At 38.4% G+C, this 15,802-nt stretch overlaps 2 protein-coding genes across 4 annotated transcripts in view; one reads left to right on the forward strand and one right to left on the reverse strand.

Annotated features, from left to right (window-relative positions):
- Positions 1-15,802, forward strand: part of CMSS1 (cms1 ribosomal small subunit homolog) — a 223,032-nt gene that overhangs the window by 68,201 nt on the left and 139,029 nt on the right. The window lies entirely within an intron of this gene.
- The window catches only part of FILIP1L (filamin A interacting protein 1 like), a 190,147-nt gene that overhangs the window by 64,602 nt on the left and 109,743 nt on the right, over positions 1-15,802 (reverse strand). For all 3 annotated transcript variants that reach the window (XM_065742025.1, XM_065742022.1, XM_065742023.1), the window contains 3 exons: positions 10,763-11,049; positions 8,030-8,203; positions 1,262-1,440 (listed from right to left, as the gene is read on the reverse strand). In XM_065742025.1, the coding sequence (XP_065598097.1) occupies positions 1,262-1,440; positions 8,030-8,203; positions 10,763-11,049 (640 nt within the window). The remainder of the gene's footprint in view (positions 1-1,261; positions 1,441-8,029; positions 8,204-10,762; positions 11,050-15,802) is intronic.

Raw genomic sequence — 15,802 nt, forward strand, 5'->3', positions numbered from 1 at the left:
GGTGCTTAGTCTTTCCTCCTGAACAGCTTTTGAGGCTGTGCGAGCATGTGTGTCTGATGTAACATTTAGCAATTGTGGTTGTTTAGCTCTATCTCTAAGAGACAGATGAGTGACTCCTAGTTTTTGAGGGAAGGACGGCACAGATGAAAACCTCTGTTCAGCTCAGACTTCAGTTCCCAATATGTTGACATTTCACAAAAGTAATTTTTAGAGAAAAACATCCATTCTGCCCTTTGCTGGGGGATCGTATGTGCTTTTCTGTGTGTTCTTGTGGTTGGTTGCATTAAAACTCTTTTTCTGAGAAGCAAATGATTTTTCCCCCAGCCTCTTTAATTGCAGTACATAAATATGGTTGTGTACTTGGTGGGAAGCATATGTGCTATCTTTGATAGACGTGAAAGAGAGAGGTGTAGTAAATGCTGCCAAAATACATGGAACATGATGTTTCACAGGCGAAGCAGAAGAAGAATTATCTATGCATAATGTGAGTTTAGAATAAGCTTGACATTCTCACACCCAAACATTTCCATCTGGAAGCTGTTCCGAAGCAAAAGGAAACAGAGACAATATACTCCTATCTAGCTATCCATGGAATAGGAAATGTTCTTCAATTTTGTTTTTCCTTAGAATCTGTGTTCAGTTTTACAGCAGATTCAGAGAAGTTGTGTTTTGAAATTTTAAAGACAGTAAATGACATTAAAATCTCCTGAATCCTGAGAACTGATGTTGAAACCCTCTCATTATGCTTAAACAAGCTGTTGTGATTTTCAGTTACGGTTTTTATGCCAGCCCTGATACAGGAACTTATTTTCAAAGCTTTCTACAAACTACCTTCTGACTTTGTGTCCTCTTTCTGTGCTCCTGTGATTTGTCCAAACACCTTCTGTTTTTCTTTGTGTCTTTCTTCTGCCATTGTAACCTGCATGCCGGATTTCATTCTGTTACTTACATCCCATTGTGCACTCCAAACATCTTAAACACGCTGACTCACCTGCTTTATGTGGCTGTAACTTTTTAACATGTTTGTGCATCTCCTTGGGCTCCCTGTACTACAACATACACTCTCTAACGGAACTGAAGAATCTACCAACACGCTGACCTATACCACTGTTATTTAGGAATAATTCATCATGCTTTTCGACTCTCAGAATATGACTCTGCAAATATTCTTGATTTTAGTAGATGCAGAAAGTGGATGGATACATACTCATTATATTAAACTGTAAGTATTTCTCAGTACTATGGCAAACGGTAACCTTACCTTTCACGTTCTTTTTCCAGTAAGCTTATAAACTCATCACTTTTCTCCATGTATTCTTTGTGCTTCCTCTTCTCTTCCTCTAGTTCATACAGGGTCTGTCTGTGTGACTTCTCTACGATTAGAAGTTGCTCCAGCATTCGTCTGTGAGTTTCCTTCTGTTTTTCTACAACTTTATCAAGCTAAAATCAAAACAAAGAAACAAAAGTCCTGAAATCTTTCAGAGCTCTTAGTCGCTCAGATTTCCCTCATTAAAAGATTATGGGAGAAGCTTACTAATATAAAGTGTGTTTAATAGCCTGATGGTTCTGTCCTTTGTTAAATGTTGGAAAAAGTTATTTAATCCCATCAGTGTAAATCTGACAAACTAGGAAAATTAATTAAGGTACTGATTTGCAGGACTCATTGTCACCTTCCATACCTCCTCCTGCCACGAATGTGCTGTTGATAATACTGATATAGAAACAGATGCCTTGGCAGAAGAATCCTCTACTTCACACAGAAGTAGATCCGTTTTTGGTTGAATAGAAGCAGAAATATTACTTGTAGCTCTATAGAAAATGAAAGTATTGAGTTAAGGTACACAAATCAAAGAGCTGTTTTCCTCTGGATTCCCAGCAAGTGTGTGATATGTCCTAGAGTGGAAAACAATCCTGTCTCCTTTGCTTACTGTGTACATGACTGTTTCTGGAACAAATGCTAAATTTTTTAATGAATGGCAGTATTTGCAATGAACAGTAGGATTGCTTCAAAGAAATGCATACATATATATATATATATATAAAGTCCAAAAACAGGAGTAGGAAAGTAAATAGGGGTCATTTCCCGTTTATTTCCTCAAATCTGTGAAGAGGAGGCTTATGGGAGACATTATTGCTCTCTCTAACTGCCTCAAGGAAGGTTGTAGTAAGCTGGGGGTTGGCCTCTTCTCTTGTGTAACTAGTGGTAGGATGAGAGGGAATGGCTTTAAGCTGTGCCAGGGGAAATTCAGACTGGATACTAGGAAATAGAAATTCTCTGAAAGAGTGGTCAGGCGCTGGAATGGGCTGCCCAGGGAGGTGGTAGAGTCACCAACCCTGGAGGTATTTAAGGAATGTTTAGACATTGTGTTAAGGGACATGGTTCAAAGAGAATTATTGGTGATAGTTGGACAGTTGGAGTGGATTATCTTGTACATCTTTTCCAACCCTAGTGATTCTATGATTCTGTGATTCTAAATTTCATGTTGTAAATGGCTTTGCCTTGCTTTATAGCATGCTTTGAGAATCAGTATCCTTCCATTTTTTATTTTTCCAAACTATTTTTTCTAAAATGTAGGTATTTACGTGACTGTTAAGTTTTTGAATAAAATTGATTTCCATGAATGGAGAGAAAACTGTTATTCTGAGGATTCTATTATAATTTGGTATTCAGTTTGTGATCAAGTTATGCAAATGTGTGTATGAACCAAGAAGGGATCTTTCTCCTTAGACATTACTGATGTAGCTGAAGTTTGAGGAGGGATCACTGGAAGCCATCCAGAGACCTAAGGAGAATTTGTGTTTGTGGGCATTTTTGTTCACTTCTCATTCATCCTCTTCTGAAGAGGCTGTCTTCCTGGTCAACAAGAGAATCCTCAAATCTGTTTTGGAGAAGTTAAATTTTCAATGCCAAGTCAGAGCTAGCTCCTAACCACAGGTTATTCTAGTAGTTGTGATGCTTTGCAGTAACTCACTCTATTAATAGGAAAGAATTCACAAATGGGCAGTGTGGGAAGCAAGACTGGTTCTGGTTCTCCGACATTTCCCCCAGTAGGAATTTCACATGCCGCAAGGCACATTGGGCCTTCAGATTCTTAGAGGCACTGCTTATTTTAGGCAGTGTAATTCAGAGTACTGTGATAAATTATCTTCTCTTTGCACTTATTGACAGTTTGGCTGATAGGAGTGATGTCAGTAATGACCAGAATACCTGAACATGAGTTTCTGGAATAACACAGAAAATCTTCTATTTTAACATGGGCTCCTGATTCTCCCTCTGCTAACTTCAGCTCCTTTCTAAGCATATATTCACTTGTTTTTCCTGTCATTGTTAACTTTTTTTGTTGCTGCTGACATGAATAAGGAAATAAGGTTTACTGACAAAACTTTGAAGATGATTTGTATTCAAAATATTCCATCAGAAACGGTGGATCTTTTTGAAAAAGGACTGTTCTTTCTCCTTATGGCATCAGTGTCTTTTCTGTTGCAATGCACCTGAGTTAATTTCATATGTGACCTAAAAATATAAAGAAAGCTATGGCTGTCCTTCTCAGCTGCTTTATGGTGCTGTTACAGCTGGTTGTTAGGACCTTCCCCGTCACAATCCCTGGCATTAGTGTATTTTTACTTCTACAAGGTCAATGTTTTCTGTAATTATGAATCTGAAGTAGGATCTCTTGGGAAAAGATTTCTTATCAAAACCCTTGCATACACAAGGTTTTTCCGGAAACAAAGCGTCACCTCTTCCAAACCTCTTGTCTGTATTTTCCATGTCTTTTACAGGGCACGAAAACTGAATTGCCTTAAAAGGTTAGATTGAAAAAATCTGGCTATTTTTAATTTCTCCACATTCTTCTTCCACCAGAAGTGAGGATTTTAAAATTTGAAATCTTTTGCTGAGCTAGCAGTTTTGCCAGAAAGAGAGAAAACTTTCATGGTATATTATCAACCTTATTCCCCGTGTAAGATTTCAGAGGGGGGTTTTGGAGCAGCTATGGGTTAGATGCATGAAGCACCATCACATGAGTATGTGATCCTTGCAGTCTTAAGGACCATGCCTTAAGGTGACTGTATGCTGTCCTCTGAAAGCAGCCAGCATTCTGCTTTTTGAAAAAGTTGTGTTGTGATGCTGTTTGTGACTACAGCCCTGTCTTGCTTAAATTGAGATGAACTTGGCATCAGACTTGCACAATGACATCTGCTGGTCTCAGCCCTCATTGTGAGGTCAGGTGAGGAAGAAGACAAAGGTATGCAGTTCTTGTTTATTTCGGCAGGTAGCCTGCATGGATAGAGTTAAAAAAATGAAGGGATACATTTATAGTGATAGAAACACTGCTTCAAGCACATGTAAGAATCTGAGGGTAAAAATTGTTATCATAAGAAAACAAGGTGAAATTTCTGGCTAAAAGCTGAAAATAAATAATTTGTGTATCCCAACATATAAATGACTGATGGAGATGAGGGTTACTTAAACTAGTCAATGCAAACAACATGAATCAAATAGAAATATTTCTTCTGCTGCATAGTTGACTATGAAGGATGTGGGACCTGTCAGTGGTGTTTTATGGGTTTGTTTCCTCTAGAGTATTTGCAAGGGACCAAGCAGAGAGCACAGATATGGTCCTGTGTTACTGTTTGGAAGCTCTGTTCTGTCCCTGCAGGAGAAAATGGTACAGCTTTGGGGAGCAAGTTTGCCTCCAGCATTTTCTCCCGAGATCATGTATTGACTCACACATACCAGCAGAGAGGAGGGAGAAGTATTGTGAGCCCCTGCTAGCATGAGATTGTCCAAGGAGTACTCTCCAGAACACATTTCCTCCTCAAGTTACCCTGTCGATATGCAAGACACGCACATACGAAAATGTCCATTTATATGTACACACTGCATTTACTCTGCCTATACAGCTCTTGGCTAAAAGCCCCAAAGAAGACTAATATGCAGCAGTATAAATGTCTTCTGTGGAAAATTAAAGTGATAAAATCTTGATTAAGTGATCTGTTGTTTTGTACTTGCTAGCCATATGGGCTTTTTTGCTAGAATTAATACTTGAACATAGTGTACAATACTATGAAAAGTAGGAAGCAAGAACTTACGTAACTGTGAATAGTTTAGCACGTTAAAAATTCAGAGGCATTTAATTGTTTTGTCACCAACTCGTGTTTGAAGTCAAAATAAGATGGTGCATCTCATTCATTATGTTAGAACTGAACTTACTGTCTTTTTCTTTAGACTGTTTTGTGTTTGGCAAAAAAACAGAATACAATCCAAGCTAGTTACATTTATTTATCCAAAATTTAGTGAAATATTACTCCTCCTAATGATACCCTCATGGTCATTGTGTGGGTGTAAATGTATAATCCTGAGCTGAGGATATTTGGAGACGATGGGAGCAGTTCTTCCTTTGTCTTTTTTTTACCCTGGCTGTACCAGAATTCCATTAAGGTATATTGATCTGCTTCTCCTGAATGCCATGTTGTCAGCATCTCTTCCGATGAGTTTAACTTTCTGGTGTCCTACAGCTGTCTTCCCTTGAAAGTTGTGAGGATACATTCGGTTACACTTCATTAGAAAGCTGATGAGAGTGCTTCATTCTTCAAGTTGATTGGTGCTGGGATTTTAAAAATTGATTCCACTTTGAATTATCCCCGACTTAGGAAGAATATAGGTTTTTGTCTAACATCACTGCTTTTCAAGTTCTTGAAGTGGCAAGAGATCTTGTTCATCAAGTTTCAACCAGTGAAGTCCCAGAGTGTTTATCTTTGCCTGTGCAGTTTGAAACTGTGGGCAGTTATAAACCGGGATTGGCTTTCTAACTCCATGAAGGTTTGAAACTTAAGACAAGACACCATTAATACTGCAGTATCTTACTCTTTGTCTTCTCTCTCTCTGTTACTACATCACCTTTTCTGAGTTGATTTTTGGTTTTAATGTTATTATTTTGAAGATTTGGGTTTTTTAATTTGAATCTGGGAAAATGGTTCTTTTGCATTATTTATTAGAAAGTTGAATACCAATTGCTTTCTATTCCAGACAAGTGGCAATTGATCTGAAGCCAGAGTTTGTAATGAATAACTGACTCAATCATCTGAATTTATAAACCATGCAAAGATGGAAAGCCTTTTCAAACCTTTATATGTTAGACAGAAGCAAAACCAAAGATATTGTATTCTATTTTCCTTTCTTTAAGCTCCTTCAAACACTAAGCAACTTACTGTATCTTGAACTGTGAGTAATACGATAGCTTCTCCAGCATTTGTTAGGTTGCAGAAAGGAATAAATTTACCTAAAAAACCCTCTGCTTTAAAATATATATATATTTTTATAATTTATTATTTATATATATAATAGCCAAGGAAGATATGATTTTGATGTATCACAGTCCTCATTTTTGCAAAGGAAATGTATTACTACTGTTTCCTGTTTTGCTAGATTTCACCTGTGAATCCTGTTCCTAGTGACTTCAGCTATCCAGTCACCAAATTTCAGCACTCTGTTGTTAACCAAATTTGCCAGGAAACTTCATAAAGTTTAAGTGAGATGAGTAAGCTGTGGGAGGATGCTAAAAAGCCTGTATTTGTAGATACATTTTGAAATTCACTGTGTTTTCATTTGAGATGTGGGAAGATCCTCCATGTTCAAGACCACAAAACTAAACTGATGTGCTCTAGAGTGGTTGAACCAGCAAGAATTTTGTGGGCAGAGAAAAAGGTTCGTTGCCATGGTGGCATCGGGAAGATTTAATGTTTCTTTCCCACACTTTGTGATGGGTTTTCTTTCTCCTGTCTCCATGCCCCTACTCTTATTTTTAATATCTGAAAAAAATACAAACAAAACCAAAATAGATCTTGGACTTAATTATGGGGTATGATGATGTAAAATAGCTGACAATTATGACATCTTTTGGTTTATGAAGACATACAAAGTGCTAGTGGCCTTTCTACCCTTTCAGTTGCTCATAGGATGTTTACCTTTGCCTCTTGGAATTGCCAAATAGAGTGGTGTTAGAAATCCTTTCTCTGCCATTAAGTGTAAGAGGGAAAAATCATGTATAAGCTTATGTAAAGTAACAGACTGAACTTATGTTTTCAAACTCTTTTGGACTTCTCTTCAAATCATTTCCATTTGTACTCAAAATTTCTGTGACATAATGCCACAGCAGTCTCAAATAAATTAACCTCCGGAGTTGAACTTTATCTGTTTCAGATTATAGTCAGATATTTTAACCTCTGAGCCTGTGAAATGAGTGCAGACCTTTTGCCTGACAATCTTCTCTGAATAAATCTATGTATTCTTAGGTATGACTCTTCAGTAAGTTTGGAAAACACTTGGTCGAAGAGTTTTGTTCATAACTTCTAATTTTCTTTTGAAGATAAATATAATGAGCAGAAAATTAAGGAAATGTTTATCTGACCCAACAGGAGACATTGGGAATTCTTTTTATGGAAAAACAAAAAACATTACTGATATGAAGGGCTTTTAATATACAGTGACTTGCATTTTAGGACAGTAATGAAATCCATGTAGCTTGTTCAGAGAGCATAGCTTCTGCTACAGAGTAGTTAAACTAAATGTTACTAAGTAAGTGCACTGTGAAAATATTAGATTTCTGCTTGGATTAAGTTTGTAATGACAGTTCATTATTCAGATCAATCACATATACCCATGATTCTCATAGAATTAGTGGGAGCTGGAATACATAAGGGTAGGTGGCCACAACATGACTACCATCCTTACCAGCCACTGGTAGCGTGATCTCAGTGAGGCTAATGGAGAGGTATCAAGCTGTAGGAGCTCTGAATTAGGATACAAAGGGAAAAAAAGCAGAAGTGTCAAAAACAAAAGGCTGATTATCCAAGTTGGAGGTAGTCATAAACATGTCTCTCCATGTTTGTAGCCCTAAGTGTGCAGTGTGAGGATCATTTAGACCTAGAGCACAGTTGCTTTCTTTCCCTTTCTTTCCCTGAAGTCAGTAAAATCTTTAGTGTTGATTTCTGTGAGATTATGGTTAGATGTCAGTAGTACAATTCATACCTCTCCCATAGGCTTTTCGTAGATGTCTTCTTGCCATTGCTCAGCCTTTGTTTGAATAGCATCTCGCTGGAGGGCCTCCAACACCTTCTTGGGAGTAACAAAACCATACTGTGCTTCAAGCAAAGCCAAGTCAATTTTTTCAGCCTTAAGTATTCCTATAACTTCATCTTGAGCCTGCAGAAATACAATGTAAGTTTTCATTTTGTTAAATTGCATTTGTGTATTTACAGGTTAGTTGGACGCTTTCTACTTTTGGTTTTAAGGAAACAGAAGAACTTTTTGAAGAATGCTGTATCTGTAAAGTGCCCCAAGGTAGTAACGTGAAGAAAGTTAAAGCACGAGGGAAGCACTGGTCTTTTTGTTTTGTGAGTTGTGCATAAAGATTAGGATTTTCAGAATCTTCTATGGTGCTTATTTTGTTACCAGTGAGGTTGAAATGCTGTCAGGACTAGCTTGTATTGGAAAAAATGTCACTCGTAGTATTAGAAGCTAATTTTTACTTCTTAACTTTCAGTGAGATACCAGCATGGTTCTGGAAGACTAGAAGTGTGTGTATGGTTTGGATATGGTGGTGGCTTTTGTAGTTTAAGCCAGTCTGTAGTAGTCTGCTTTTGTCATTGCACTGAGCATGTTTGAGTGCTGAGTGTGGGGAAGTATATGGTGCAGGGGATGTAACCTTTCACAAAACACATTCCAAAACCATGCAATAATGGCATTTCTTTAAAACAAGATTGATTGCCTGCAAAGCTGGCAGTTGGGGCCTTTATGGATGGTTATGCATGCATGCATGTATGAGACAGTGCCTTCTGTATTTAGAGATATGTTGATGCGGACACACTTGTGTGTGCCCTCAAACAACCTTGCAGCATCATTTCTTTAATGTAATTGCTTTAATGGCATTATTAGTTTGCAAATGAATACTAAAATAAAAAGCATTTTAAAAGGTAAGGATTAACAGAAGGTTGTGTTATCTGGTGCCCCAAAATTGTGTCGTTTTAAAATGTATTACCTAAAAATGTTCACTGTATTTTTCCTTTTTTAACGTGACTGGGGAACAAACTGACTCAGGTGACGACCTGACCAGGGCTGTGCCCAGCTGCTTCTCATGGGTCCCTGCTGGAAGACATTGATTGTCTCCTACCTCCATGGCAATACACAACCACACCATTGTCTCAAACATTGCTTGCAACACCTCAATTAAAAACAAAATCAAGGACATGCTAATGCTAGAAGGGAGGAGATTGGAAAGAGAGGTGTGTTAGGATCAGTAACAATTTTGCTCTGCCTGCTGTTGGAAGGAACATTCCTATTTCTCTATCTGTGACTGTGCTTAAAAAAAAAAAAGAGGAAAAAATCCATTTCTAATCTGTACCACAGCAGAAAAATAAAGGCTGAAAGAGTGATCTTTGTGCACCTTAAATGGTCCGGAATGAGAGGGTTATGGCACTTAACTTTGAAACTTAATTATGTCTGGATTGTCAGCTGATCTTTAGAGATTTGACTTGGCATTACTGGAGGTGGAAAATCAAGAATAAAAAATGACTTCCCTCTATTTTTCATTTGTAACGCTTTCTTTAGAATGTCAGACACAATTTGAAATTTTCCTATCGGCCTCATTGTTTTCCAGTTTCTCATTTCATTTTGTTCCAGTTTTAAATCTTGTGAGTTGAATTGAATGTGGGTAATATAATTAAATAAATGTATATATACGGATGTGTGTGTATTTCTCTTGGTGGATTGTATGATATTTGAATTAATCTAAATTCAGACAGGGCAAGTGAGCACCCCCAGAGACTGATATATCTATCAAAAAGCACTCATATAGCATGTGTGTTCCATTAAGCATTTCTATTAGCATGTATTATGTAAATATACCTGCATATGTTAAGGAGGAAACTACCAAGGTGCTATCTAGGCAATAAACTGAAACTCTACTACAGCCATCGAAGCTGCTTTGGCTACTCTCTCTACTTGTAAGCAGTTTTAAGCGGCTGTCACTGTTTCTTTGCAATTGTCCTCTGTAGATCTCCTCTTTTCTCACTGGAAACCTGGTTCCCAGTTCCTGAAATTATGCTTGCTCTCCCGGGATAATTGGCTGCTTGGCAACTGACCTTTTCCAGATTGAAAAATTCACGTTCTTTAAATTTTGGTATGTTGCAAGTTAAGTGCATGTTCTGCATATTATGGGAAATAAAAAGGAGATTTTGATTTGCTAACAAAAGTTGTTAGAAAGCTGTTGAGTGAGGTACTTCTGGTGAGTTGGCATGTACTGATTGTTTTTGAATAATGCTCATGACTTTGTAGGAGAAGGAAAATAACAAGTAATGAAGTAACATATCTTGAAGATCTCTACAATTTACTCCATATTTACAGCACACTTTGTAATCAAAATATTTGTACCAGGGCAGCTAAATAGGAAGGGTTTTCTCTTTGCTTTGAGAATGGTGTGATCATTCACAGTGCATCATGACTGTTTTAGTGTTATACAAACACTTTGGTAATAAATTTTATTTGCATTAGAAGAATGACACCTTTTCATGTTGATAGCTATTTTCAGTATCTGGATAATCTGTAGCATTCACATGCTTTGTAGTTTATATTTGTCTTACTCCAGCAAACTAGATAGGGTATTTCCTTAATAGGAATGCAGCATGTGTTTGCAGTAACATGCATAGGAAAAAAAAACAAACCAGACTTTTTTAACTTGGAATACAAAATAAGACAATGAGTCACCTGTAATTCACCCTCAAGGACGCTAAGAAGAAATAGCAGGTCATCACGAGAGAGGTCCTCTCTTTTCTTGAAAGAACTTCTTTGCTTTTTCTCAGCTTTAGGGCTTCTTATGATGGTACTGGCTTGGGGTGCATCGTCCTTCTCCTTTGGCCTTCTTTGCACATTCCCTCTTCCACTGTAACCTGTCTCTTCTTTATGGTGGCCTTTTGGCCTTTGTTGGCATGGTTTTGGTCTGGTTGGACTTTCTACACTGTTACTTCTGGAGCGCATCGTTTCTTTCTCTGAAGCTAAAGGAAAGTGGGGAACAAAATAAAAGTTTTAACTAATAGAGAATATAAAACACTTACCCTAATTTATGGTGGTGTCCTTCCCTCCAGACTGGTAGTTTCCCCTCCCACACTAGGCTTCTTGTCTTTTGAAAGGAGCTGACAGCTTTGCGTGAACCAGGAGGACTGAACTGTCATACTTACTGGGTGTCGAGTGGCAGCGAAGGGAGACATGACTAGTCCTGTACATCTGGAAAAATCTCATCGCTAACACTTGCAAAGGCAGCAGCACCCTTAGCAGCAGCACTGCACACATCACTGCAGACCAGATTTCCCATTTGAGAGACAGCATGTGCTGTCTGCCTTTCAGGTAGGTCCTTCTGTGATGGGGCAAACTAAGGTTTAGAAGGTGTCCATTAGGAAGATCCTTCTGTTCAGTTTTCCCTTATTGGATAGCTGTGTTTTGTTTTTCATTCTCTTTCCAAGGGAGAACACAAAAGCAGTCCTCCACTACTATGAGCTATGCACTTCCATTCCCCCCGGTTCACAAAGTGTAGAGGTTAGTATATCCAGACTGCAAGGCATGAGCCTCATCATACCCTTCCTTCTCCAGTGATCACAGTGCCTCCCTGTTAACTGCAGGGCATGAAGTCTTACTGCTTCTTTGGTGCTACAATCTGAGGCCATCATACAGGTGTTAGCACCTCACCACCAAGGGAAGTTTAGTCTAGCTTGTCCACTTTGAAGTGCCACTGTTACTTAAATACATTGTAATGCCTGTGCAGACACATTACTAATGCTGTATAAATATTGATTAACTCTGTTTTGCTTATCACCACTGCGACTAAGGTATGAATGGATTATAATCTACCTCTGCAGAAAAACTGTGGTGTGGTCATGGATACAGTTTAGCAGGCAAAAGCCCAATCATGTGATTGACAGGTGAAATTATACACATTCCAAATGCAGATAAAGCACATTTTTTCATATGAAAATGTGAAGCCAATTGTTGGAAGTTGTATTGGTGAAAGCTTATTGGGAATTGCTTTGGAAAAGAACATGGAAAGAAGGGCTTCAGCTCAACAGCAGCTGTTTGACTTGGAAGTGGTGATTTTCTCCAGAAAATTGTAATGACCACCTGCCGTGGTAGGCAGGAAATTATTGTGCTGCTGCTTTGTGGCCATACAGATCTGTGGCTGATAAAGTTCTTCCAGAGCACCCCCTTCAGGGGAGGAGGTTATGAACCTCAAAACTTGAAAACCTGAACCTGAAACTACTACATCCTACAAGATACTACTAGAATCTTCTACAACTATGCTCTTTAATTATTCTGCTGACTGCTATAAGCACATCCTTTTGCAAGGAAGGGGAAAATCCTTTTGTTTTGGTATGAATGATGGTTGAAAGCAGGAAAAAATATCAAAAACATTACAGGGAAAGCAAATTAATTTTCTTTTAATACTGCAGAAAATCTCTTCTAGTCAAAATCAGAATTGCTTGTCTGTCATAAGGGAACTTGTTTCTCCTAGTGTCCTAAAACCAGGTATGTTGCAGGTTAAGTGCATGTGTCAGAACTGTGTGACAATGAGCACTGGGTACCTGTTTGATGGCACAGTCCTTTAGCGAGCTCACATTAGGACAGAACTTGTTAGATTTGCCAGGAAAGTTAATATACTTCCTGAAGGGTATTACCTGTTCAAGTCTTAATGCTTGCAATCCACATTTGTCTACACAACTAGTGCAAACATTTAGTACTTTGGTACCATGGCAGAAATGGTTGCATTTGTTTCTAAAACAGCAGTCCAGCCAAAATCCCTTGGCTGAAAACATGGAATATTTTTAGATTATTCTAGGAAATTACAGCATCGATGCATCTGAAGTGATGGTAGAAATGAAAGTCTTGTCTTTCCTGAAGGTCTTTTCCAGCCTAAATTTTATGATTTAGTTTACTGTCACTTCTTTCACTGAGTTCTACTTATTTGGCTTGTTCATTTTTGTATCTTGCTTTCAGAATATTGCTACTTTGGAACACGGTTGTTGATTTCATTTCAGCTTCAATTGCTGCGTGTCTGCTTGGTTTTCAAATGTGAGTTAAGGGCTAATGTTTGTAGGATCAGATGCAGAAGCTGTAAGTTAAATCAGATAACTTGAAAGTGCACAAGTCTCGGCAATCATGCTAAGATGGACATCTGCCTCCTGTTATTTTCTTGTGTTATATACATTCTCTTGGCTTCAGAGCCACATGCCATGCAGTTTTCACAGCTGAGGAGGGCTAATGGTGACTTTCTTGAGCCTGATGTGCCTGCTCCTTGATCAGGTAGATTATTACACTGACAAAAGGCATTCAGTGCCTGAAAAGGTCAGCCAGCCAGCTGATCAGGTCACCCTCCTATGGAGTTGGTGCCTTGGCAGAATCCCAAAGGGGATCTTTCTTTTTGAGCAGTTGTTACCTGCACTTCGTTTGCATTCTGATCTGGTATTTCTGAATGGTAGGGTCTACTAACTATTAAATCTGTTAATGCAATTGTTTATCAGATTTAGCAATTAACACAAATGATTGAAGAGTGAAGTACTATACAAAATGTATGCTTTAAGCACTTTTTTTTTATTATTATTATTTGAATATACCTGATGAAAGAGACACAAACAGACTGATGTTAGTAAGCTGCCTTATTACCATGTTCTTTGTCTGTTCATTTGTTTAGGCTTTCTTATTACCAGATGTAGCAGAAATGCTAAGTCACTGACTGTACCAGTGATTGAGCACCTGGTGGGGAGGCAGGGCCAACCCAGAGGAGCTCATGGTGCATGCAATGCACCTGAGTGTCTGGAAGTGGTGGAGCCAGGATCCACCCAGATCTCATCTAAGGGGTGGCAGTGGAGGTTAGGCTTTCTTACTGGAGATCCCTGTGTATCTGAGGCCCTCCAAGGGTAAGCAACTTTTTTTGTTGTTGCTGTGTCTACGGCTGCTGTACTGGGGCTTGTCCTCATTTGCTGTAGTCTGGGACTCTGCCACCCTGCTATCATTTCTCTGTTTTACATCATGTTACAGCATTACACCCATACACTAACTGGCATTCTTATTGTCTGTAGCTAGTATGTTTACATAATAATGTTACTACTAATTGGATTGTGAGCCTCCACAGATGTAGCACTGTCTAAGGGACTAACGAAGTGCTTCTGACAGTTCAGATAGATTATTACTGCCCTTGCACCAAGGTACAGAAACAATCACTTGTAGTCCGTAAGACGCTGTTTTTTTGTAAGGCTATTAACCCTGCAATGGCCCTAAAGTAATACTGAGAGTGCAAGTAGTGTCATTTGAAATTTTCTAGCTGTGTGTTTTGGTAGATTGTGTTATCTTCTTTGAACAACTCTTTCTATGTAAATGAAAGGTAATGAAGAGAAAGTTGGGCTGTTTTTTTCTTTTTTTTTTTTTTTTTTTTGAAGGCGAAAAGGATTATAGAGTCATAAAATTTGGGGATGTAAGTTGTCTTGTGGCACCCAAAAATGGTATTTCATCCCTGTTTAGCCCTCGAGATCTGCTTAATGAGTATAAAGTTTCCCTTCTTGCTTATCTGCATGTCAGTTTTCGTTATAAATCAGGTACTCATGGGGTTTGTGTACAAGAAAAAAGCTTGCAAAAAAGGGTTAAGGAGATGTTCTATTTTGTGATGGTGGTTGTAGTTCATGAACAGTTTCTGTAGTCTCTCCTTGAGTATGAAATGTTGCATTTTGTTGCAAACTCCTGTATCAAAGTTAATCAAAGACCAGCTTCTGTGTACCACGAAAAAGGATGGAACTGTAGAATATTTGCAGAAAAAAGTCAACACCTTCTAAGAAGGAAGAAAGTAAATGAGAAGATTTGGTTGAGCCTGCATCTATGATCTGGATCATATAATATACACCAGGGATTGTAGCTATAGGAATAGAAGAAACAAAGATGCTTATCAGCATTCTCATATGATTAGAATGTGATCTGACTGCATCAAAATAAATGAGGATTGAAAGGGACCATCCTGATCATGAAGTCATACTTCCTGCCACTGCGGGCAGACATGCACTGGGTATTTAATTCAGACAAGTCCCAGGACTGGATGTTAGAACTGTGTGCTTGTACTCTCTATGCCACAGGATGCTCTCTAACAAGCCAACTTTTAGCTTTTTTGATTGTTGCTGCATGTAAGTGTGCTATGGTCAGTATTCTGCAGGGTTTTTTTGTTTGTTTGTTTGTTTGTTTTTTGTTTTGTTTTTTTTTTCTCTGTTTTACTGAAGATTTTGCAGCAGTATCTTGCTCATTGTTGAAAGCGATGGGTGATTTCCAGGCTTGACAGATTCAGTGCGGCTTGGTAGACTTGTCCCAGTTTCAAAATGGAGCAAGGGTGGCTTACATTGAAACATTCTGGTAAGCCAAATTATTGCAAGCAGCATACTCAGAAAAATTTTAATCTATTCTTAGCATTCGTGTTTTTGTTCTTTTTATAGTTCACTCCTCATTCTGCTTTCTGAAGAGTTTGTTCATCACTGAACATCTATGCTGTCTTCCTGCATATAAAGGAAACATTTTCTCTTAGCGATGAGCAAGTAATCTGAGGGATCAAAATATACTTTCCTGAAGAGCCAGATGAATAAAATGACCAAATGTTTCTATGATGTTAACTTGGTCTCCACCCTCTCAATCATATTCTGAAGGAGATGAAACTGCATTTGTCTCTTTGGCAGCAGTGAACAAGCACAGGTGGTTCAGAAATCCTTGCACTTTTGTGGGAAAAAT

The sequence above is a fragment of the Cyrtonyx montezumae genome, unplaced genomic scaffold (assembly GCF_038088225.1).
Source record: "Cyrtonyx montezumae isolate F1298 unplaced genomic scaffold, pur_monq_1.0 scaffold_3, whole genome shotgun sequence".
Classification (NCBI taxonomy): Eukaryota; Metazoa; Chordata; class Aves; order Galliformes; family Odontophoridae; genus Cyrtonyx; species Cyrtonyx montezumae.